The following is a 25,768-nucleotide window of genomic DNA, read 5'->3' on the forward strand; positions in this document are numbered from 1 at the left end:
ATTGAATTTATTTTTTATTTAACTACCTTTTACTGTACAAATAAAAATATTTTGTAAAGAAAAAGGCAATTAAAATGATGTTAAATGATAATACTCATTGTATTTATTAGCTTATAATTCTAACACCCACCCACATAAGAATTTCTAGTAAATTCTTATACAATTTGGGCTATAAAAATATTGGTTTTCCTTAATTAATTATTCTTATTATAAAAAATACAAATAAAACATCATAAATCACAATACATGCTTAGGGTTAGGGGTGCCACCTTAATGCTATCTCCAGGCCATGGGCATTGGTTTTTACCGTATTTTACCTAGATCTTGGTTCCAATTCTAAGTCTTAAGTTTCCAAGTCAAGGCTACCTGTAGGTTTGACTTGGGAGCCAGTGCTAACTAGATAAATAAAGTGCAAACTTATGTGACACATCACTATAGTTTGACATGGGACCAAAATTTTGTCTTAATCATATTCTCGTGTCACTGATTTTTGTGATACGAAAAATTTTTGTTCTTTGCGTTAAGTAACATAAAATAGATGGGAATAGTAAAAAATTTATCCGATGTGAATAAATTAAAAGGGGACATAAGTCTCATGGGGTGGGACCCACACACCCAAACCCCCTCGCCTGAGGAGCAATATAATAGTTTTGTTTTATGACATTACAATCAATGATAATAGACATTTATCTTGCTAAAGTAAAAAATCATACAATTGAGATCTCAACGTGTTTGGATCAAATAGTTCTTCAAACATCGTAATAAAGTTTCCTAATCAAGAGATATTGCTACATAATTGAGGTTCGTAATCTATTATCCTAGTTGAACATGAATTTTCAAACTTACAAAAATCAACTTTTCGTGAGATATAAAGGCATCTTCTAATCTTTATCTTCTCAATCTCTTATGATTTCTCTCGTGCTTCTAGGATCTCTTTATTCCTTGTGTCTTCAAACATTTGATTCACCAAACCTATCCTTAATTTCTTGATTCAAATATTAGAATATCTTTATAAGAATAACTATGAATAACCCTAATCTTTGCTTTACAAGTCTAAAGCGAGAGTACCCAATTAGACTATCATCCCAATCAACCTCCGTAATATTTTTTCTTATATTTTTTATGTACGTCTATGTTTACTTTTATTTAAGGGCAATACTTCATTCATGTAATTAAATAATAATATTATGAATTATAACTTATTAAAAATTTAAAGACAAAATCATACAATTGGGTCATTGGTGTTCACCCTCGCTCAGCCGTAAAATATATGAACATGTCCCCACCACATGCAAATAGGGTTGGCTCAAGGCATAAGCCACTAAGGGCTATGCGTAGGACCCTCAAACAACGGAAGACACCGAAGAAGATGCTAAAAAAAGTGTTGAAGAATGAGAGAAGAAAAGCTAAAAAAAAAGAGAGAAAGAGAAACGTTGCAGGCAATAAAATAGACTGACCACTACCAAGAGACGTCGACGACAACGAAATGAGACATTGATGGGAGTCGGGAAAAGGTCAAGAGATGCTAACCATTGGAGACCGAGAGACATGGTCGTTGGTCACAACAGACGGTCACACGATCCAATTGACGTCTTTAAAGATGATGGATAGAGCAATGGCACTGTCAGAGATTAGGAACAATCATCGATCACGACAAATAACAGACACAGTCCGTCACTAGTTAGGTGGTTATGCAAGAGAAATAGATGGAACTATCTTATCGCCTAGAGCCCCACCAACTCTTAAACTGACCCTGCATGTGCAATCATGAACAGCTCATATGGATGCATGACATGATTGAATGTTGTGGTTAACATATACTAAAAGTAGCAAGAGAGACACTTGGCCCCAATCAAACACATCTATCAAATCCACACATTTTAGTCTTTTATTTTAGCTCGTTTTTAATTTTTATTTATTTAAATAAATAAAAAGAGATAAAAATGTATTCAAATATGTATTAAATAAGTCTTAATTACAAATTTAAAATTAAAAAATATTAATAAAAATTATATTTTATTTAAATATACAAGTAAATAAATAAATAACTTAACTCCATCCCCACTTGTCCGTATTGTAGCTCCATAGCTTTGTCCTGGGAACAAGACCAAAGTCCGTGCACACACAGTACCACTTTTCTTTTTTGCTTCCATCATTATTAATCAATTTGGTTTGGGTATACGCTTCCATGTGCATCTGTCTCCGTCTCCTGGCTTCGCAACCCGTAGGATAAGGCATTATTCGGCTATAGTTATCGACACATCTAAACTCAATTTAAGCAGTTTAGTTCAAATTTTTAATTTTAATTGAATAATACTCAACCCTAGTGAGCTAGCAGTGCCGTACCTGAGATTTCGGAGCCCTGAGTCGAAATGTAAAAAATGGGACCCTAAATCATAGTGTACATTCAAATTTTAATTTTCATAATAAAATATAAAAAAATATTCATACCATATCAGAATAAAATTAAAAATTTTATAACTGATCAATTAAAAATTATTCTCCTTGCAGTTTTGAAAGCAAAAATATTAATCAAATTTACATAATCAAATTGTTCGCCAGAGATTTTTGTATATGCATTCAACAGATTTTTTTGGAAAAAGAGGATTGATGAGAGATTTATACAAGGACAAAATTGTTATTTTGACAAAAGGGTAAAATAGTAATTTTATTTCAAATTTATGGGCCCCTAAATATGGCAAAATCACGGGCCTTGAGACAATGGGCTCTTGAAATTGGCTATAGGTCCGAGCCTGTGAGCTAGCTATGATTGTACATTTAGCAAGGATTTACGACATCTTTAAAGTATTCATTTATAGAATTAAGTAATATATTTAAGTATTTTTAATATATTATGTGATGATAGAATAAGGAATTCATTATAACAACTACATCTTGAGGTAAATGTTAGGATGGATTTATTTTTTAGGTATAATCTCTTATTCTTAAGTTAGTAATGACACGTAAAAAAGAAATAATGAACTTGTAATCAAATAATTTTATTTGTAAGGATCATCTTTATATAAACTAAAAAAGACGGGATTTGTTAGTATTTTTTGATATTTTTTTTCAAGATTCTTAATTTTGATTATTATCTAATATTTAAAGTTTTTTTTGAGATTTGTTAATATTCATGATTTTTATTGTTGTTGAATACGAGATGTTTGATTTGAATTTAAATTTAAATAAATCTATTAGGTATGACTTTGTCCTTTTATAGATTAAGATTTAAGTGTTAGATTTAAAATAATTATTTATATATTATGTAATATTTTGTATTTTGAAATAATAGTAATTAATCTCAATATTTAAATATACTTGTGAATTTGTGAAGTTGTTGGTGAAAAAAATAATAATAATGATAAAAATAATTTTATTATGAGGGGGTATTGGAGGAGTTTTTGAAAGTTTTGGAGCAAGTGAAATAATGTAAACTGGAGTAAAATCACTTTAAGTATAAAATAGGTGCAATATTAACTCAAGGAGGCGGTTAAAACAAGCGGCACGCGCGTGCGAGGCTTGGTGGGGAGACCCCAGGTTCGAACCTGGGGGCGTGCGGGGGGGGGTTGCTGAAGGAAAAATCCAGCCAATCTGGGCACCAAACGGCGCCGTTTCAGGGCGTCAGGCTGCGCCCATTCGCACCGCCCCGGGGGGGGGGGGGCCTTGCCACGTGGCAGCCCCACTGCCTTGTCCGCCAAAGACAATTGAATAATATAAATAGGAGGAGGCCGGCAGTAAAGAATTGAAGGCAAGGGTGTGACTTGTATGGAAATTATTTGTCTAAATTAGTTAATGGATGATGTTTAAATTAGTCAATTTAGAGAATTTGTTAATTAATAAATTGGCCAATTTAGTGGATTTAGTTTTAGGTTTGCTAAATAGTTGCTTAACGTTATAAATATTTTGTTAAGAAAATTTTGGATGTGTTGATGACACATCTAGCGAATCACGAGACAATGAATATTTAAAGATAAAGATTTAATATGTTTTATGTGTAAATTACTTTTATCTTGATTTATATAAGATGTTGAGATAATGCCTAATCATGAGACAGTGAATTTCTAATCGTGAGTCTCGAGATAGGGTATTTGAAGGAACTATTAGAGGCCACAAAGAACTTGAAATAGGTGAAATGGACGGGTTTGCATACACGCTACATTTTATATTTATCTATGATGACATGCTTAATAATTTAATGCATTGCATATTATCTTTACTGAATTCCAGGACTCACCTATTTATTCCTACTAACCACACAGATGGCTTGAGATCTGATAAGAAAAATGCGGTGTATGTCGATGACCAGTTGAAGGATGAGAGTGGCAATCCATGATGGGAATGCAAGTTGAGTGGCTTGTAATTATTTCATTTAATAGTTGTCTCAAACGTCGTTTGTATTTATCAATTAGACTTGTTTTTTCTTTTTTTTTTTTTGTAATAATGAATAATTTGTGTGAGTGAATTATAATATATTTAAATTGTAATTTATTAATTAGTTTATAAGGCACATGTTAGATTCGAGAGTCACGTGTCCTTCCACTGCTTATAATTCTTCAACCTCAAGTTCTCGATAGTTGAAGATGGTAAAACTTTGACCCCACTCAAGGTGCCTACATTATTTTATTTTCCTATTATTAAGACATAACTGGCCTCTAGAAAATGACCTCTTAATATAATATTGGGTTACGGTGACACTTGGGTGTGGGACTAAGACGTCACATCTTGATTTAAGATAGATAACGTCTACAATTCACTTTTCTATTGCTTGATAATAGAGATTACTGACTAATTGTGGCTTACTATTCTTTATGAATAACTTAATAATTGTCTTTTTTTCTAAGTACTCCAACATCACCACAGATCTAAAATTGTGTCGTGGCGTAATATGAATGCATAAAAATTGGGCCGTGATAAATATATAGATGGGCTACAGAAATTGGTGCCAATCGAAGTTAGGTGCACCTAATGAAGTTGAGGTTGGCATGGACCCTCACATGTGCAACTTTGGTCTAATGGCATCCAATTCATTTTAGAAAAAGGCTACATATATATATATATATATCCCCTTGGCATTGATGAGCTTGATGGAAGAATTGGACACACCCATCCCTACTTTTTTGCTTATGTGTATAATAAAATTGCAACATTATTCTTAAATATACTTAATATTCCAAACACGTGTGAAGACCAACACTTTTAATAAGACAAACGCCCGTCGAATTGTCTAACATTTAAAAAAATCACAATTTTGAAGTGGGTTACTAGTCAGAATTAAAAATGTTCAATGATTGAACAAGAAAACCACTGGATTTGCACTGGGGATAAGCATGGTCTTTTCTGAAGTAGACTGGTTTTAAAATTTAAAAGGCTTATAAGGAGTGGATTAGGGTATATTAATCTAACAAAGATTTTAGTGGTCAGTGAGGAGGATATGGGAGTTAGTAAAGGATTAACATTGAAGTCGATACTACTGATACGCTTTTTATAAGGATGGGGAGACATGCATGCTTCATGCCAATGCCACCATTGATAAGCTCAGTCAGAGAGCTTGAGAGGGTTGGGGTCGGATGGTCATTTCACCATCTGGGAAACTTCTTAGGGTTGGTGAGGGCATTAATTAAATAATTAGAGTTGAGTTGAGACATTTGAGTTGAGACAGTAGAAATGGCTTTCCCCTTTTCATTGATCTGTTTCCCACTTTTCAATGGTGAATTATAATGTATATTATCTTATTTATAATTAATTAAGCTTCGAATTTTGAGATGGCCGGCCGTCGTTACGCTACGCCTCGTGTTTGTACCCTCAATTAAGCAGAGGAGATAAATTACAGGCGTAAGACTTTGTCTCATTACATAAAAAAAAATTTTAAACTTGCATCCTATCAAATTGACATTAACATAACACTCATTCTTATCAAGTGATCTATGCCTTGGGGACAAGTTTCAAGTCTTTCTTGACGAAGTTTATGCATAATTTTGCATATACTTAATGAACGTGATTTATGGATATTGTGAGCATTTAATGAGTATAATTAATACATAATTAAAAAATATGTAACCATTACTTCTAATGTTTTACTTACTAGAAAAATAATATATGTCATAATGTTGTATGATTTATGGACTATTTATATGCGACTAATGATTTTAATTTTCATTAGTAATTTTTTTTTAAAAAAAGTAAGCATAGTCATAGATTGAAATTAAAAAAATAAATTGAAAATTTAGGGTTGTTGATGATGGAGGGGACATAGCAATTGAGTATTGCTTAGCAGATAGGGGTCATCTTCCCTATTAAGAATAGTCTACTTATTCTCCATGCAGAGTTCATCTGCCCCTGGTCGTGCTGTAGGGCAATTTGGAAGCCCTTTTAAGTGAGCTTATGGATACACACACAACAGGGGAATAGTAATTTCAAGCTAGTTAAAAAATTTACCCACATATTATGTGGAGAGCCATGTCAAAAAAAAAAAAAAAAATTTGTAGTGACAAATTTGAGAACAGATGTGACAGAAAGAAATTATATTTTCTGAAGCTGTCTGAAAATAGAAAATATATTTCACAAGAAAGTACATGCACTTAAGTCAAGGAAACACAAATTAACTGCAAGATTTATTGCTATCTCCAATCTCCAAATAATTCAATAGTGTTGAAAATGCTTTAAGATAAATTAGGATTTTGGAGACTGTAACTACAATAATCAGTCTAGGTACTAAGCATCCAAGATTTTCACTGAGCATTTATGGGAAGATAATCAGTCAAGAGATTCACCCAATAAATCTTTTGGATAGAGCTTGCAAAAAATCAAAACTTTGATCTCTTTTTCTTTTTAATTTTTCTATAATATCTTCACTGTTTAAAAAAACAAGTTCCCTGAAAAGCAAGAACCCTGATTTTTTAGTAAAAAAATGGGGAAAAATCCTGCTAAAAACCTGGTCCACACCCCCACAATTTGTCCAATCAGAGAGGCCAGGTAGGCTCATGCCAAGCTGTGGCTGCCTGCTTTGCTGGCTTGTTTCAGTTCAGGAAGAGGGGAAAAAGAAAGGGGGATCGAGAAGAGAAGAAGAGAGTCTCACAGCTCGTGAAGAGAGAGGGAGACGTAGAAAAAGAGGAAAGAGAAAGATGTTTTGTCCTGATTTGTCTGTGGAGGGTAGGCTTGTCCAAAGCCCAGAGAAATCTGCTGCCTTGTTGTCTCTGAGTTGTTGGGGAAAACCTTGTCCTTTTTGATGGACTCTCCAAGGCCTCTCCTCCTGGCCAACAGCTTTTTAACCACATCACACATTCACTCCATTTCTTCTCTTAATTGATTGATTTTCATGAACCCATAATACTCTCTCTCTCTCTCTCTCTCTCTCTCTCTCTCTCAAGAAGCATTCCAAAGTGAGGAAATTCAAGGAAAAAGTATCCAACCATTAGTAGAAACAAGGAATGAATAGTGTTTCTTGCCAAGAAACAGGTTACTCTGAGTTTGTTGAAGTTGATCCTACTGGAAGATATGGAAGGGTATTCTATTCCTTGTTCTCTTTCCCCCTTTCTTTGCCCAATTCATTTCATTTAGGTTTTCATGTTTTTTTTTTTTTTTTGTGGGTTTTTCTCTTTTGTAGTATAATGAAATTCTTGGCAAAGGAGCTTCAAAGACAGTGTATGGCCCTCTTTGCTGAATACCCTTTAAAAATTTCTGCAGAATATGAGCTTTTCCTGCACTTTCATCTTTTCTCTGTTATAGTGGTAGTTTCCCTTCTCTATCTGTGCAGTTATAGAGCGTTTGATGAGTACGACGGGATTGAAGTAGCCTGGAATCAGGTGAAGCTTCATGATTTCCTGCAAAGGCCTGAAGATCTAGAGAGATTGTACTGTGAAATTCATTTGCTCAAGACCTTGAAACACAACAACATCATGAAGTTCTACACTTCCTGGGTAGATACTGCAAATAGGAACATCAATTTTGTCACCGAGATGTTCACCTCTGGCACTCTCAGACAGTAAGAAAATCTTCTAACTCTTCAAGTTCCATAGTTTTGATGATCCGGGTTTTTGAAATTTTTTGACGTCCTGACTTGGGTATTTCCCATTTCCATATATTTGTATTCTAATTCTTCAACTTCTATGATTTTGATAATCTGGGTATTTGCAATTTGTGATGTTCTGATTTGGGCAATTCTCATTTTCAATTATTTGGCTAGGTATAGGCTAAAACACAAGAGAGTTAACATTAGAGCAGTAAAGCACTGGTGTCGGCAGATCTTGAATGGTCTTCTGTATCTGCATAGCCACAACCCCCCTGTAATCCACAGAGATTTGAAGTGTGACAACATTTTTATCAATGGGAACCAAGGGGAAGTCAAGATTGGGGACCTCGGCCTCGCTGCAATCCTCCGTAAATCACACGCTGCTCGCTGTGTCGGTGAGTTGGAACCACTCCACATTCCAAATACTCTTCATGGAATGATCAACTGATCATCATAGCATAGCTATTAAAGTTACGAATTTGCTTACAAATTTTGTGTATGCATAGGGATTTTAGATTGCCTTGTGGTGATTCCTTTTGAATGGACTGTGGAATGTTTTGCTGAGTTGAGTGTTTATGTTTTGGGTATCGGTTGTTTGATCTCAGGGACACCAGAGTTCATGGCACCGGAGGTTTATGCAGAGGAATACAATGAATTAGTCGACATATACTCATTTGGGATGTGCATACTGGAAATGATCACTTTTGAGTATCCTTATAGTGAATGCACCCACCCTGCTCAGATCTACAAGAAAGTTGTCTCTGTAGGAACCTAAAAACTCTTAATTTTACCTTTTTGTGTTCAGCTGTCTTGCCACTTATTCATTACCTTTACATCATTTTTCCATAGGGGAGAAAACCGGATGCCTTGTACAAAGTTAGGGATCCTGAAGTACGAGAATTTGTTGAGAAATGCTTAGCATCGCTGTCTTGCAGGCTCTCGGCTGAGGAGCTTCTGAAGGATCCATTTCTACAAATTGACAATTTTGGAACTGATTTGAGGCCAATAGACTATTGCAGAGATTTCAATGAAGTAGGCTCTCTTTTAAGACAGCCTCTCTTAGTAAATCATCATAGCAACTACTCATTGATCAATACTTGCTCGAATTATCCTGGTTATGAACCTCAAAATAATCTGGATTACTGCCAAGTTGAGTTTGAACCAAATGAAATGGATCTCTTCACGAGTCTAGTAGAGGATAAAAAGAAGGAAAATGTTGAAATTACCACCAAGGGGAAGAGAGAAGATGACGGCGTCTTCCTGAGGCTCAGGATTGCGGATAAAGAAGGTCTGATGGAATTACTCTCTCTGTCTCTCAGCACTGAAATAATCATTAGTATTGCATGAAACCAACACACACTGTTCTTGTTGCAGGACCTGTTCGAAACATCTACTTCCATTTTGACATTGAAACTGACACGGCATTAAGTGTCGCGACTGAAATGGTAGCCGAGCTGGATATCACTGACCAGGATGTGACCAAGATAGCAGATATGATCGACAGGGAGATAGCTTCATTGGTGCCAGAGTGGAAGAGGGGACTAGGCATAGAAGAAACTCCTGGTGGAACAGGTATGAGCTATTGTCACAATTGTGCTTGTAATGGCGCTGACACGAAGAACCTGCAAGTTCTTCATTGTTCTCAAAATGGATGCACGGCTGTGCATGGCCGCTTTGAGGAGATAACATACCAGGTTGATGGTTCAGAAGAGTGTGTTACAGAAGGTGCGCCGGCAGCATCAAGCCAATCTGATGGCATACAGTACGCTGACATGTGGGCTCAACATGAAGGACCTGAAATAAGCTCAGAAGGGTCAGGGGATATCGACTCTGACAGCGAGCACGATGAGCAGTCTGACTTAAAGGAGGACAAGCAAGTTAGCATGAACAAGACTAGTAAATCGAATGAGTTGAACAGGTCTCTCCCCTCAAATCATGAAGTAGCTCATGCTTTTGAGGAGGATTATGAGAATGAGATAAGGAAAGAACTGAGGTGGCTCAAGGCAAAGTACCAAATACAGCTGAGAGAGCCTAGAGACCCCCAATTTGGAGTTGCAACAAAATCTTCGAGCTTAACTCTCAATTCATGCAAAGGACAACACAATAATGACATGTCATCGGTTTCAACCCCTCTAGACGAATCGAGCAGCAGAGATTTGCCGATATCTTTTGCTTCCGGGAAGCATTTCACTTCATATTTTCCCACCGGTGACGACAATAAATGTTCACACCAAAAGAGTCCTGATTTTGGGGCTGCTTCTGGCCCGGAGCAAATGGCAACTGCCAAGGGTTTCTACGCAGGAGCCTTGCTTCCAAGCTCACTTCACAGGGCAGCATCTCTTCCTGTTGATGCTGTACATTTCTAGGATTTGACTGGCAAGCTGCCTCTCTGCATTTGATGGGAAGAAGATCATGGTTATATATTACTTGTAGAAGCTCTCATATATAATATATGTGCAGTGTTTACAGCTTGTAGAGTCTCAAAAGTCCGGTGAAAATAGCCTTTTTAGTGAGGCAAAATATATGTATGTATGTATCTGCATTGCTCCCCCTAACACTATATAGTACAAATGAGTTCTCTGAATCCCCTCATCTCTACTCCCACAATTAGGGTGGGCAATTTTGATTTGACCTCACATGTATTCATTTGTACAGGTTGGAGTGCATGGATCCATTCGCCATAGAGATTATCAATAAAGTTATTTTCTTGAGAGTTGCTTGTTTTCTGAATCCCCTCATCTCTACTCCCACAATTAGGGTGGGCAATTTTGATTTGACCTCACATGTATTCATTTGTACAGGTTGGAGTGCATGGATCCATTCGCCATAGAGATTATCAATAAAGTTATTTTCTTGAGAGTTGCTTGTTTTCTGAACTCAGGATAAATAATCAAATCACTACAAAGTTGTACATTTGACTGAGAATCAAGCATACATATCATAGAAAATACAGAGTATATTACTCGGATTGAGGGGTGGATACACTAGTGAGCTGCTCATAAGAAAATTTATTTTTGTAATGTAAATTTGTTAATATTTTTAGTAGTAGTCTAATCTTAATTTAGTCCAGCCCACCTTCAATTTTGCCCAGCACAGCCCATCCCGCCTGGATCCGCCCCTGTCGGATTTAATTGGTTTATGCAACACTTGGCTTAGAACATATTGAGGAAAGAAGATATATTACTCGACAGAGATATTTGGGGGCGAGAGTTACAGACATTATAAAAAGCTGTAGGTGAGATAATATCTGAATGTTAAGTATGAAATAATGTGAGAACCATACTTAACATTAACTGGTAAGATTTACATACAAACAGACAGATAAAATGAAGTAAAAGCAGTCAAATTCTCAGCTCAGAGATAAAGTAGTAAATTCCGTGATGAAATGGAACTTCTCAGCTCATACAAAAGTGGCCTAACACGTATGCACGCTGCTTAATTGCTCTCCCTTTCCACGCAGATGGCCGAAAGGCCGCCTCCCTCTCTTCCCTTGAACCTTCCATCAATTCTTTCTTGCTTTTTGAACCATTGCTTGCTCTCTGCACACTGATACATCATCCCCACCTACAACTGACAATCCTAGTTTCCTTGTGACTTTAGGAATTGAATCATCTCTTAGTCACTGAGTATTACTCTGCTCACCCTTGAGTTAATCTAAAGGGATAACTCAAATGTAAGAGTTTTTGAAGAAAACTCAGAGTGATCATCATTATCAATGTTTCATTATAAGTGTAAGATTGTAGAGTTTAAAATTGCCCATACCATTTGTTATATAAAGAGGGAATTAGTTTTCCAAGTTAGATTGGCGAAGGGATAATTAGTGGGTTGAATGGAAATAAATATATAAACGTAAAAATCTCATTTTGGGTTTTTTTTTTTTTTTTTAATTCAAAGAAGTCATTTTGATTTCATTTTTAAAATAAAATCAAAGGGGCCTAACTAACTTATTCTATGCTGTTGTGATCAGTTTGAAGTTTCTGCAAAATCTTCATTAGACCTAGTTTGAGATGTACAGTTGCTTCCAATTTTTCATTTCTCATTTTAGTGATGGCCCAATAAGAAATTAGTAAGTTCGGGCCCGCCCATTTAATTTTCACAATACTTGAGCCTTGCAAGTACATGTTGGACCGTCTATCAAATTGGACAAGCTACGAAAAGAGTTGATAAAATAAAATAAATTTATATTAAGATAATACCTTGGGTTTAATGAAATAAATTAAAAAAGTTCATTAGAAAATTCACCCTCTCATTGTGGGTTAATTAACACAAATAGAGGGTGTTATTGCTTGAACACAATAATAAATTTATTAACTGAAAATATCGTCATCAAGTTATTTGAAATCTACAAGAAATAGAATAATCAGAGGATAGATGAAATTTTTTATGCAAACACTTCGATATTTAAGTCAGACAATAAAGACACTGAAAATTTGAAGGTCGTATTAAAATTAGTATCATATAGATACCTTTTTTAGAGTTAGGACTTTTATATTTATAGATGAATGTGAAATTTTTCAAGTTCCACTAAATGAATGATTTTTATAGATAATGTTCATTCAAATATTTCGAATTCTACTAGGATAATGATTTTTATGAATAATGTTTATTCTTTTTACAGAATCTTCAGATGAATTTTAGGATGTCAAAATTATCTTATTTGTGTTTTATACGAGACCTCCCTAAATAAGGGAAAAATTACAACACTAGCCCCGAGTAGGGGCCTGCGACAACATTCAGTCGATGTCCCGATCTCCAGGAGACTATAAGGTCGTCTTGGTGATCCAGTCAGTATTCAATCTTTCAAGTGGTTTTCCAATTTATTGGCAATTTTATATTTTTAACTCCTTAATTAGTTTTGGGTTTTTGGGGTTTTATTGGATCAGTTTTTTATTATGATACATAGGGTAAATTAGATCACAAAATTTACTTTACCCTTTCAAGATAGTTACTTGATCCATTTCATTTAACTGAGCAACAAGGTCTTTTATATTACAAAAAGAATAATGAAATATAAAAGGATGGTATAGTTTTTATCACTAATTTTCTATAAAAATTAATATTTAAATAACATTATTATTTTTTAATTTAATATTCTAGTATCAAAATAAATTTCTTCACCAGTTTATAGGATCAGATGGTACCCCTAAACCCAGGCCAATTTATAGAATCAGATATATATATATATATCATTTTTTTAGGCTAATCCCTGGCGTGAGTTTTTAAAATGTAAAGCAATTATACAATATTGATAAAAATGCACAAAATTCATTAAATTTTGGTTGCCAAGTTAGATATTTATGTTTTTCCCCTTTAATAGGCTTGATGAATAGTTGGTAAATAAATTTAGATATGTCTTGTTTATATTTATTAAGTACTTAATTGAATAAAAATAAATATATTTTTGAAGTTCGTTTTAGAAAATAAATGAGTTGGGCTTAGGCATAAGTCGACTCGCCTTGTTTATGTCCATGAAAAAACTCATTATCTTTGTGAGTCACCTTATTTACATTCTATTCAAATTTTGTTTTTTGTCCAATTAAGAAGGATATATGTATATTATTATACAATAATATATAATATGAACCAACAATAACTAAGCTCTAAACAAAAAATTAATAAATAAATTGTGAATACTATTTACTAGGGGTGAACATTTAGTTAGTTTGGTAATGTTGAAATCAAATAGATTGAAGTTGTGTAAAAAATCAAACCAAAATTGATCAAACAAACAAAAAAATCGAACAAACTGAAAATCTAAAAAAATTGAACAAATATAAAAGTACCAAACTGAGCGAAAAAATTGAAAAAAAACCGAACAAACTCACTTATGTGATTAGGGATGGTCATGGGTTGCTGATCGAGACAAAGAGGAAAGGGAAAAGAATAGGTAAATTGTGACTCGCGGTCGTCAGTCAAAAAAGGAAAATGATGGATAAGTCACAATTTATTGGTTGTTAATAAGAGCAAAGAGAAGGATTGAGATTGATCAAAGACGATGAAAAGAGACTCAAATTGAGGTTTGCAGTCTTGCAATTATGAAGGGTTGAAGGTAGAAGAATCGGTTCAATTTTTCTATTTGCGACTCGCAAGTCGTTGGTCAGAGCAAAAAGAAAAGGTTGGGATCAGTCGAAGATGATGAAGAGAAACTCAAATTGGGAATTATAGTCTCATAATTGCAGAGAAATTGTCGAAAATGAAATGATCAGTTCAATTATTCTATTTTTCTTATTTTCTTCTTCAATAAAAGTAAAAAATGACTTCATTACCCAATTTAGGTTAGTTCGATTATTTTGATTTTTTTCAACACGAAAATAAAATCGATCAGATCCTTAGCAAAAATTAAACCAAAGTGATAATTTTAATTAGTCCGATTTGATTATTTCAATTCAAACAAAACTTTACACACTGCTACTATTTACATAATTTGGGAGATGAAGGAAGAAATTGAATCAGAACACAGCTATAATAAATTAGGCAAATTCAAATAGAAGGAAGCTCGCTGGGAGTCCAATCTTGACACGTACATCCCTCCCTAATTGTCTTGTCTGAAAGCCAAACAGTTTGGGCTGGCCTCGTGATTTTTGGCATTTTATAAAAGCAGTGACTAATAGTAATAAAAAAATGATGTGATTGTTAATTTGTTAAATCTTTGAAATTTATATTAATCATTTTTAGCCTAAGGCTTATATCTGATTCCATTCCATGGATTGGCCCCATCGGCGATCCCCATGCGTCCTATAGTCACCACAGAAGAATTTGGAGGGAAAATTAACAAAACCAAATTATGGAGAATTATATATATATATATATCTATGTATGTAGATGAGTACAAAAAAAATAAAATAATAAACCAAATACTAATTTGGAAATTGGAACTAAAGAAGCGAAGCGAAGCGAGATATAAAACGCAGGCCAGCTCAGATAAATCTACAGACGGCCACATCACAGACGTAACAGAGGACCATTGCGATCCAAACCCCCCCCCACCCCAATTCTCTCTCTCTCTCTCTGACTATACTTTCTCGCCGACCTGTGATTGGATTCTTTGGCCGGAAAGTTGGGTCTTGGATTCGGAGGGTGGACGGATCGCGGAGCGTTTTTGGCGGCGAGGGAAGGGTTCGGTGTTGCAACGCTTGGACAGGTTCTGTTTTTGTTTTCTGTTGAAAAATTAGGGCTTTTGTTAATTCCGGTTCAGATCTGTAATGTTTGTCTGGGAATATAGGGTAATGGTTTTTTGATGTTCAGTTTGGGTGTGAATTTCGCGGTAATTTGATTGAATTTTTTGAGGGGGGGGGGGGGGGGTGTTTTCATGAGATGGAGGAGGGGGTGAATTTCGTGAAGAAGAAGAGTTCTTCGGGTTGTTTGATCATAAAGAAGAGAGCGGACGGGGTTGGTGGGGTTGGGGCTTCCCGGCCGAGGAAGGCTTTTGAGTCGAGCAAGGAGAGGAAGAGGCCGCGTTTGGTTGTCAGTGATTCGGGGTCGAGTGAGGAGTCGTCCGAGCCGCTTCCAAGGAAGGTTGTTCCTGGAAGGGATGAATTTCGTAATGGTTCAGTTGTGTATGGTAAGGGCATTTTGGAAGATAGCAGACCCAGTCGGAATGGTGATGTGGAGATTGACAGGAAGAGAAGCTTAGATGTGTTTGAGTTTGATGAGCGCGAAGGAGTCGATGGAAAGAGGGTGAGGAGGGATTATTTGCACGATAGGTTAAAGCTCACTGGGCAGAGTGGCAGGGAAAGGGAATTTGAGACTGGGTCTAGCCGACATGGCATGGCTGAGAAGAGAAAGAACTCTTATTTTGATGGTACAAATAATTCGTCTGGCTCTGGCGGGAGGAAATTCAACTGTGCTGTTAATGGCAGGTTTGAGATAGGCGATGAGGAATATGGTTTACCCCTTACGTCTTTGAGACACAAGTTTCATGTGCCTTCTGACAAGCCAATCAGGTTACAGGGGAAAAATGGCGTTTTAAAGGTGATGGTGAACAAAAATAAGATGGATGTCCCCCCCAAATTCTATGGTCACCAGTTGGGACTTGAGGATAGAAAGGGTTCTAAGTCTGAAAACGCTGTCAAGAAGACTTTATCTACTGGTCCTTTGTTTTACCCGGACTCGAAACGCCCTGAGAAACCAAGTTCATTTGTTAAGGCTGAGAAAAAGGAGCCAAAACTGCCAAGACCATCGTCTAAAAGTGGTAATGCTGGTGACTCAGAAACAGAGAACAGTAATACATCGTTGAGGCCGGGGCCAAGAAGTGCTCAAGCTAGTAACTCTCCTAAAAGGGTAAAAAGGGAAGGGAAAGCTTTATCAGCTGTAAAGATGACACCTGCCAGAGAGAATGAAGTAAAAGTTAAGCGTGGTAGTGGCACGGAAAAACAACTATTGCGTGAGAAGATAAGACATATGCTTGTTAGTGCCGGATGGACAATTGACTATAGGCCTAGAAGGAACAGAGACTACTTAGATGCAGTGTACATTAATCCCTCAGGAACAGCATATTGGTCCATTATTAAGGCTTATGATGCACTTCAAAAGCAGTTGGAAGAAGATGATGCTGATGCAAAACCTAGTGGAGACTCTTCCCAATTTGCTCCATTACCAGAGGAGATGCTTAGTAAGTTGACCAGGCAAACACGGAAGAAGATTGAGAAGGAAATGAAGAAGAAGCAAAGAGATCATGGTAGGAGTAAGAAAGTTAAAGAGCGTTCCAGCAAAGAGTCTGCAGAGGACACAGACGGTGGTAAGGACAACAAGAAACTGAGTTTCTTCATGAAGAACAGCAGGCCATCAAAAGGGAGATCACATGAAACAACTTATGCCAGTGGAGATGATTCAACTGGCAACTTGCATAAGGGATCATCCAATAAAGAGAGGGCTGAAAAATCATTGACCACCACGAATTCTCGCATGATTCAGGGAAGAAAAACTCGAAAAATTGGCAGATGTACATTGTTGGTTCGCAATACTGACAAGGGATTAGATTCAGAAAGTGATGGTTATGTTCCATATAGTGGAAAAAGAACTGTGCTTTCATGGCTGATTGACTCTGGAATGGTTCATTTAAGTGAAAAAGTGCAGTACATGAACCGTAGACGGACACGGGTGATGCTAGAGGGTTGGATTACAAGAGATGGTATACATTGTGGTTGCTGTAGCAAAATCCTCACTGTTTCCAAGTTTGAGATTCATGCTGGTAGCAAACTGCGTCAGCCATTCCAAAATATATTTTTGGAGTCTGGGATTTCCCTTTTGCAATGTCAAATGGATGCATGGAATAGACAAGAGGAGTTTGTGCGTTGTGGTTTTCACATTGTCAACGTTGATGGCGATGATCCTAATGATGATACTTGTGGCCTATGTGGCGATGGTGGGGATCTGATTTGTTGTGACGGTTGCCCTTCAACTTTTCATCTGAGTTGCTTGGATATACAGGTATATAAACTTCCTCACAGTGTAAATGTCACACCTCTTTTCTTTTGTATTAGCCATATATGCTACTGTTGAGTCAATCATTTGTAAGGTTCTGTTCTTATAATCTTGTGATTGTGGGTCATTGGATCTTCTTGTGATGTTTTCCTATACATGTAAATTTGTTACCATGCATATCTGTTGTTGTATTCTACTGCTTGTAGAGTAATTTTATGCAATTTGGTGGTAGAATTATTGTTATGCATTATACTCGAATTTTTATTTTATATATGTAGAGATATATATGTATATTATGAATAACAAGATCACATGAAACATTTGAGAGTTAGGAAGAACTTCCTGAAGTAGAGAAAATTACCATTTGTATTGATTAAAATATCAGTGAGCAAGAAAGAAGTTGATTTAGAAGTGAAAGATTGGTTGTTATTTCTGTAAAAATGCTGTATTAGCTTTTAATTGTTCACTTTAAATTGTGGTCTTGCTTATAACTGGGCTCCTGAGGGCAGATGCGCAGATCATGTTCAACTGATAAGCAGAATCTTAGGAGTTTTTGAAGAATTTATATCCTATTTGTTCGTTGAAACAGGTCGAGGTTAATCACTTGTTTTCACAGATGTGCATGCTTCTAAAGAAACGGAAGGAAATTCAAATTATAACTGTTTTCTTGATTGATACCAACACTCTTTGAGTTTTAAATTAGGATGTTGCACTTAACGTAATAGCCTTCATTACATGGTTGGACACTTGACCTATACTGCTCAGTTGATTTTCAATTTTTGCTGGCTTTGTGGCTTATCTGGAAAGAGTATCCGGGGGCAATTTTTGGCATTACAATTTAATTGTTGAGATGTTTTTTTCCCAAAAACAAAAAAAAAAAGTTGCTGGCAACAAGCTTGCTGTCATATTGTACTTTGTTTCTTTGTCTGCATGTATGATTAGATCTTTTATGATTTCTTATTTTGTTATGACTTGTAGATCTTTATGATTTCTTCCTTTGTTATGATTTGGTATTTAACATCTTTGCGCTTGTTTCAGATGCTTCCACCTGGTGATTGGCACTGCCCAAACTGCACATGCAAATTTTGTCGGATTGCTGGTGGGAATAGTGCTCAGAGAAACTGTACAATGGTCAATACACTTTTCACATGCAACTTGTGTGACAAAAAATGTAGTTATCTTGCTCCCCCTTAACTAGCTTTTAGTTGTCTCTGATGGTTCCTTTTGCATGCTTTCTAAAACGTCAAAATTCTCCTGAAGCTGAACTTTTGTCTTTTTGTAGATCATGAATCCTGCAGTAGGGGCATGGATGCTTTACCTGCTGACTCAGATCCTGATTCCACTTCTTTTTGTGGGCGGAAGTGCCAAGTGGTAATCGCACTATGTCCTATTCATAAAGTGTTAAATGTTGTATCAACTAATATAGCCTCATTGCACTTGATGAGATCCAAAAATCAGGATTTTGGTACCAATATCTGTACTTTTTTCTTTTGCAGTAGCTTGAGGATATAGACATTAAATGATTCCACAGGTTGCTAACATGATTCCTTTTACATCCATTTGTAAGGAACTAAGTGATTAATTGTAGGAGCTTAAGTGTGATGAAGAAAAGTGTCTGAACATGAGCTTCTTTCTTGCAAAATTTATTCTACTTGTTGCTCTTATGTCTATCCAATCAGAATCATGGTAAATCAGAAATCAACAGTGCCTTTCAATATTCTTACCTTTTGAACGCTTTCTTTCTACTCCAAGTTTCTGTCTGTCGAAAGATGGCAAAATATTCAATAACCCATACGCAACTTGGATGAGGAAAATCCAGTATCATGGCTGTAGCTGTTTTATCTCTGGTGTGACCAGCCCTGCAGTACATTGTATTAAATTGGGTGTCTTCTTTGCAGATGGTGAAATCTGAGTTGGTCATTTTTGTGATGGTCCTACTGGAATTTGTTCCTTAACTGGAAAAGGTCATCAAATGTTTGTTGTACCTAATCCAATGTACACTAACTTTATAGTTTTGCGCGTTTCCCAATGTCCACTAGTCTGATGATGTAACCAAACTGGACACTTGGATCTTCTAATTCTTAGTGACGTTTGAAGAAGAAAATATTTAATAGTGAAGAAAAATGGAGAGCTCCTCACACACATAGGGGATGGAAATCTCCTTTTCCCTATATAGTATATACTTAAATAGGAACGACAATTGACTGGTAACCCCTTCCCTGTCCTCGTCCCTGCATCTTGCTTCCTATACGTGTACCATACCATTACCTATGGAGTAATGTAGTTAATTCCCATCTCCATTGGATAACAGATATCTGTAGATATCCGTTAAATAATTCTATCCATTCTATTTATATAAAAATATATTTTTTAGCAGTATTTTCAATAATTGACAAGGGAACCTTAGCCGTTAAATAATTCTATCCATCCTAGAGTAGAGGCCTATTAGCATCATTGTTGCATAAATATATTTATTAAATATAATTCTATTCATTATAAAGAATTGTCATTTAGGATTGAAATAAAGAGAGGGCAAAAATAGTGGGAAGTAGGTATTTTTTTACTGTTAAAAAATTTAATTGACTTTGTCATTTACTATTTAAGATTATAATGGAAATTATGTTGTGGATAAGTAGCATAATTTGTAAGTTGCAATTCTAGCATATGGTTATAGTTAAAACTATTTGGTGTACGGATTAGCAGAGGAAGGGGATTGGAATTTAAACACATTGAAATTTCTATTATTTTACTTCATGTGCTCCATTGGACATAGTTGTTACATCATCTAACATATAATAAGAAAACCCTAGAGCTTTTTAGGATGCCAAATGTGCAACCCCCTGTTTAGCTGGCTTTTTGCTATCAGTTTCTAGTTTTCATTTTCATTATTTTGAAAACAAGAAGGCATATCAAGCCTTAATCCCAAGATGTGGGTAAATTGCATGAATTTTAGCTTGCCAATAATTTCTATCCTAGATCTTATCTTTTGTAAGGCTCTTAGAATTCATATCATACACAAGTCTTCCACTAAATTTTTCTTGGTCTTCCTCTACCTATTTTGCTAAGGACTTGTTCCATTCCATCCAGTCATCCACCATCCTCACAAATGCCTCTATTGATCTTCTTCTCCCATGACCAAACCTTCCTAATTGTGTCTCATGCATCTTACTTTGATGCGTGAGACACAATTAAGATGCTTCTAGATAAATCATATTTCACATTAAGATGCGTGAGACGCAATTAAAATGCTTCCAAATAAATCATATTTCACAAATGTGAAGACGTTATTTAGCTGGTGTTGATTGATGGATAAAATAATTTCCCTACCTTTCAACTAAGGGAAAGGATATGGGGTTGTCATCCATGTACATGTGATTTAGTGGCATCATCATAGCATAATTTTGTGAAGTAGCAACTTTGTCTTAACTCGAGGTCACTCTTCCAGCACTTTTGCACTTGAGGTTGCTATAAAAATATCAAACAGGCTTGATTATCAGACAAGTTATAATACTGGAAACACAAGTATACTTTTTTAATCAAATTCAAAAAAAATTCATTGAGTTGATTTAGTTCCTGAATCTGTTTGGTAACTTTTTGGTTGCTATTTTATATTGTTTTACTCCTATTGCCTGTGTTCTATCTCCATATAAGGACTTGAGTTGAATTTGAATCCATCTACTTCTGCAGCTCTTCGACCATTTACAGAAGCTTATTGGCATCAAGCACGAACTGGAAGGAGGATTCTCTTGGTCTCTCATTCATCGAACAGATCTGGAGACAGATGCATCAAACCGTGGTTTTCCACAGAGAGTGGAGTCCAATTCTAAGCTAGCTGTTGCCCTTTCTGTTATGGATGAGTGTTTTTTGCCTATTGTTGACAGGAGGAGTGGGATCAATTTGATCCATAATGTTCTCTATAATTGTGGGTAAGCAGACAAGAAGTGTAGATGATTGGAAACTCAGATTTTATGCACCACATGCAACATTGCTTCCCCCCCCCCCCCCCAAAAAAAAAAAAAAAAAAAAAAAACTGCACCATTATTCATGCAACCTTGCTGTTGGTTATGTGGTATTCATTGCTAAGCATTTTTTTTTTTTAACCTTGAAGCAGTTGAGGCATGCATTTGTTATTAATCACTTCTGGATGTTGTGCATATGGATAAAGGAAAAAACCTCTTTTTTATTCTAACCATTTTAGAGTCAGTGCATGCAGCTTACTACCTGCTGGGCCACAATGTTCAGTTAATTGAACAGCTGTTCTGAGGATTAATATCTATGATTTTGTTGAGGCTTTTCCATCTCTGTTATTTGTTTGCTTTAGTTTACCGGTTATTCTAGATTAGAGACGTGATATTATGTTTTAAGCATGAATTGTCTTCACTTTTATCCTGCTTTTTGATCTTTACAGTTGACACCTTTTTTTTTCTTATTTACCTGAAAAATAGTTCTCTCTCTTCCATTTGCATTTGGCCAATCCACCAAGTGGGATTCAAGGCTTGTGTTGTCATTGTTCTTGTCTTTGACTAGTCTATGATTTGTTTATTTCTTTTGCAGATCAAACTTCAGTAGGCTGAACTATAGTGGCTTCTATACTGCCATTTTGGAGAGGGGTGATGAGATTGTTTCTGCAGCATCCATCAGGTATATGCCCTTGTTGCTTGTCCTGCATATGTGAATAACCATTTCATGTGGCTGTCTTCAACAGTAAAAATTAAATGCTATATGATACACTCCTGTCTTGGGAAAACTAAATTACTGATAACATGTATTGGCAATCACATTTCTGAGTAAGCTACTTCCTGAGTCTGAAGGAGTCATACATCAATATGAGGATATTTGAGATCCAGGTTACCATCCATGTTTTTTCCCTGGCAACCAGTTTACTCTTTCTATGCTTTTTTTCCCGCCGCGCCGGGGGGGGGGGGGCATTGATTTTTTAAATTTGGACTACAGTTCTGGAAGGAAAATGAAAACAAGTATCCTCACTCATCTATTTTTTTCACATTTGAGCATGCTCCAAACAATGTTATCTTTTTTGTTTATCAGAAAAGGACGTTGATCATTTTTCTTGCAAATCTCGGTTGAATTGTTCTCTCTCTCTCTCTCTTTGGACTATCCAAATTGGCAATTTTTACGTATAATGGTTCTCTGAGGACAGATTTTATGGCCCTCCGAAGACATTTTGTTATTTATGCTTTATTTGCTGCACTCACCAATATTTGCAAATAATTTAAGAATTATATTATTTATTTTCTGAACAGGATCCATGGGAACCAACTAGCTGAGATGCCATTCATTGGGACAAGGCACATATATAGACGGCAAGGGATGTGCCGACGGCTCTTTTACGCCATTGAATCGGTAATGCCATGTTAAGATTTTTCTATTGGTTATCCTTGCACTGTTGTATGACACACCATACAGAAATTTCCTCAAAGAGAGTCATCAACTTGATGTCTGTGCCACTCTCAGTGCGGCTATACTTCCCTCTCCGGCATCACCTGTGCTATCAAATATGCTCTTTTGTGTGAGCACTTTTATGCTAATGAAGTTGACCTCCATTATCCTCTTCAAACTTCCTCTTTCTTCTGTTTTTCCACACCCTTGGGGAAAGGGCATTGCTTGGTGGAATGTAGCACCGGTGGTAATATGTGTAACTTTCTGCTAGTCACATGCACGTTTCAAGTTGCCGACATTTGGAAACTCTGTTAGTTGGTGTAATCTTAGCCGTGTTTTCTAGTCATACCCTGAGAACTTTTCCTGTTTCTTGAACATGTTGAGCGTGGGGAATGGTTGACTTGTATTTGAATAATTTTTCTTCCCTTCAGTGATTTTGTGCTGATGATTTTTGTTGTTATATTCCTATTCTCAGGCACTCTGCTCTCTCAAAGTTGAGAAATTAATTATTCCTGCCATTGCTGAGCACATGCAAACATGGACTACAGTTTTTGGTTTCAATCCACTTGAGGAGTCATACAAGCAGGAACTGAGGTCCATTAATATGTTGGTGTTTCCCGGCATTGATATGTTACAGAAACTACTAGTGGAAAATAAAACCAATGAGGGAATATCTGCTAACTCAGGTTGGTGTTCATTGCATTTATGTTTTCATTCCTTGAAGGGTGTTTATTTTTTATTAGTTAATCTTCTTTACTAAAGGTGCAAAGTCTATTCTATCACAGAGGATGATCATCTTATGCCCAATTTCTTGAAAAAGTCTGATGTGGGTTCTTCAGCTGCACATGATTTCAATAATTGTGACGTTGCAGGTCTGCACAATGATGATGGGATGGCTAACAAATCTGTTGCCTTAGACTCTGGTCCACAAGTCACATCTAGTGATAATACACGATTGAATTATTCTTTGGATGTTCCTTCTGAACCTAAACTCAAAGTCTTTAGTAAGGAGAAAACTACACCGGCAAAAAAGTCAACTGAAGCTTATGCCAACTCAAAGTGTCCCTCTTCCTCTGATGAGGATCAGGTCTGTCTTGAGATGGAAAATGTATCAGATCCTTCTGTCAAAAGTTCTTCCACAGAAGAGACTGTGGACGATGTTCATGGACCCGTTTTTGACTCAGTAGGTGAAACTTTGACTGTAAATATTATTGAGGAGATCAAGATGGACAAGAATCCTCTTCCTATTTCCACTATGAATCAAACTGGTGTGACTACAAGGCAAGAGAACCCTGATTTGAGTTCTCAAAGTGCATTTGGCGTGGAATGCAAGTTGCCTGTGGTTTTAGAGGCTCCTGAAGCCAACACTGAGCCTGCTGTCAATATCCAGTGCTCTGCAGAGGGTTATGATGATGATGCACGTTGTGTAAAGATGAAAGGTTCTTTTGGTGGGCCCATTGATGATACTTTAGTTGAGACTTCTGCAGAATATGCTACAGAAGGAATAAACGAAAACCAGAATCCAGTTTTTGTATCTTCTCCTGCTCAGAATGAAGACTTCTGTGAAGAAGATGAAGATCCTATTGCTGGTTCTACAGTTAAGGGTTTGGATAAGAGTACCATACGTGATTTGAATAAGCAGAGTGCTATTGAGGTGGAAAGCAACTCGTGTGCAGCTCCAGTAGTTGCTTCTGATGAAGAAGTTGCTGTGGTCGGGAGAAGCATTTGTTCTGCTGCAGATGATGACATGGGTAAAGATGCTTATGAGGAAAATGTCATGCATGCACCTGTTAGACCCATTTGCAATTCTTCTGTTGAAACTGCTATAGAGAACGCTACTAAGGAAATTAAAGAAACCGCCACAGAAAATGCAAGAGAAGACATTAAAGAAAGCATTGCAATTTCAACTTTGCAAGGTTCTAACAGAACAACTGTTCATTTTGAATCTGATCAGGATCATCATAGTGCATTTGAGATGGAAGCTGAATTACATATGGATTCAGAAGACATCTGATGCATCTGAGGAAATTAAAGAAACTTCTACAGAGGATGCAATAGAGGAAATTCAAGAAGAGGCTGCGATTTCAACTTTTCATGGTTCCAGTGCAGTGGACGTGGAAACTGAACTAGACATGGATTCAGAAGTTCAATCTGATGCAATGAAACAAATATTTAACACTCATCAAAGTTAATAAATTCTGGGGCTCTACTTTGAACTGACATGGTCTTGATACGGGGTGTTGATGTTTCTGTAGACACCTTCCATTGATGAATGTCTTGCAACATTGGACGATACTTGTAAACTGTCATAATTCAGAGGAAAATGCCAAGCGATGAAATCCAGGGTTATGGTCCAAGATCATGCTCAAAGATTCTGTTTTCAGAAGTTTTGAAGAGGTTAGAAAATGAATCTGTGCTGCACTTTATTGGTGTAGGTTTTGGATACCATAAAATCAAATATAAAATTGGCTGCCTCAACGTGTACCTGGAGGTTGGCTGGTAACTTTTCATGATATATGCTTAGTTTGGTAGATAAAGACTCCAAATTAGCTTTCTTGTGTACATATTTAGATTTTGAGTTATCATTTTGATTTGAGTTTCAATGCATTGTTGTTACCAATTGATATGATGGTAATATGGTAACACAAGCAGGGCATTCTTGTACAGGTCCTTCCATCGTAGGTCCTGTAACTTCCTCCTCCATTCATTGTAACTCATTGTAGTTGCAGATTTCTTATTGCAACAAGAATAAGTTGTTCTTGTCCCTGTACAATGCATAGAGGATCATCTCTAAGTCCTATTCTGCTCCTTACTTTTTACAAGTTTACTTTGTGTATCTGCCACAGCACTTACAGCTTAATGGTGAATGAAATAGATTTAAACCATGCATCCAATGAGGATTCCCACTCTTTACCATTTGCAGCTTCCCCAGTATCTTCG

The 25,768-nt window shown here is 36.3% G+C and overlaps 2 protein-coding genes across 4 annotated transcripts; both read left to right on the plus strand.

Moving 5' to 3' along the window:
- Positions 1 to 7,013: 7,013 nt before the first annotated feature.
- Positions 7,014 to 10,723, plus strand: LOC127811958 (probable serine/threonine-protein kinase WNK9). 2 transcript variants are annotated; one of them, XM_052352179.1, is made up of 7 exons: positions 7,014 to 7,502; positions 7,604 to 7,641; positions 7,754 to 7,981; positions 8,183 to 8,403; positions 8,614 to 8,771; positions 8,858 to 9,296; positions 9,383 to 10,723. In XM_052352179.1, the coding sequence occupies exons 1-7, from the start codon at positions 7,428 to 7,430 to the stop codon at positions 10,372 to 10,374; spliced, it is 2,151 nt and encodes a 716-aa protein (XP_052208139.1). In that variant the 5' UTR covers positions 7,014 to 7,427; the 3' UTR covers positions 10,375 to 10,723. The 2 variants fall into 2 exon arrangements, with proteins under 2 accessions (XP_052208139.1, XP_052208140.1); XM_052352180.1 differs by lacking the exon at positions 7,604 to 7,641.
- A 4,221-nt stretch (positions 10,724 to 14,944) lies between these two features.
- On the plus strand, positions 14,945 to 25,722 carry LOC127811532 (uncharacterized). Of its 2 annotated transcripts, none has more exons than XM_052351481.1 (8): positions 14,945 to 17,437; positions 18,470 to 18,602; positions 18,714 to 18,802; positions 21,119 to 21,357; positions 21,986 to 22,072; positions 22,693 to 22,792; positions 23,304 to 23,514; positions 23,614 to 25,722. In XM_052351481.1, the coding sequence occupies exons 1-8, from the start codon at positions 15,323 to 15,325 to the stop codon at positions 24,840 to 24,842; spliced, it is 4,203 nt and encodes a 1,400-aa protein (XP_052207441.1). In that variant the 5' UTR covers positions 14,945 to 15,322; the 3' UTR covers positions 24,843 to 25,722. The 2 variants fall into 2 exon arrangements, with proteins under 2 accessions (XP_052207441.1, XP_052207442.1); XM_052351482.1 differs by having other exon boundaries at positions 23,701 to 25,722.
- Positions 25,723 to 25,768: the final 46 nt, after the last annotated feature.

This window comes from Diospyros lotus, chromosome 10 (genome assembly GCF_014633365.1).
Source record: "Diospyros lotus cultivar Yz01 chromosome 10, ASM1463336v1, whole genome shotgun sequence".
In the NCBI taxonomy this organism is placed as follows: Eukaryota; Viridiplantae; Streptophyta; class Magnoliopsida; order Ericales; family Ebenaceae; genus Diospyros; species Diospyros lotus.

What these genes read in the sequence shown, in the direction of transcription:
- LOC127811958 (XM_052352179.1), top strand. Translation starts at nt 7,428, where the DNA reads ATGAATAGTGTTTCTTGCCAAGAAACAGGTTACTCTGAGTTTGTTGAA. An exon ending in AAAGGAGCTTCAAAGACAGT is followed by an intron (nt 7,642 to 7,753) that starts GTATGGCCCTCT and finishes CTATCTGTGCAG; the next exon opens with TTATAGAGCGTTTGATGAGT. An exon ending in CAGGATTGCGGATAAAGAAG is followed by an intron (nt 9,297 to 9,382) that starts GTCTGATGGAAT and finishes TTCTTGTTGCAG; the next exon opens with GACCTGTTCGAAACATCTAC.
- LOC127811532 (XM_052351481.1), top strand. Translation starts at nt 15,323, where the DNA reads ATGGAGGAGGGGGTGAATTTCGTGAAGAAGAAGAGTTCTTCGGGTTGT. An exon ending in CAACTTGTGTGACAAAAAAT is followed by an intron (nt 18,603 to 18,713) that starts GTAGTTATCTTG and finishes GTCTTTTTGTAG; the next exon opens with ATCATGAATCCTGCAGTAGG. An exon ending in GTTTCTGCAGCATCCATCAG is followed by an intron (nt 22,073 to 22,692) that starts GTATATGCCCTT and finishes TTTTCTGAACAG; the next exon opens with GATCCATGGGAACCAACTAG.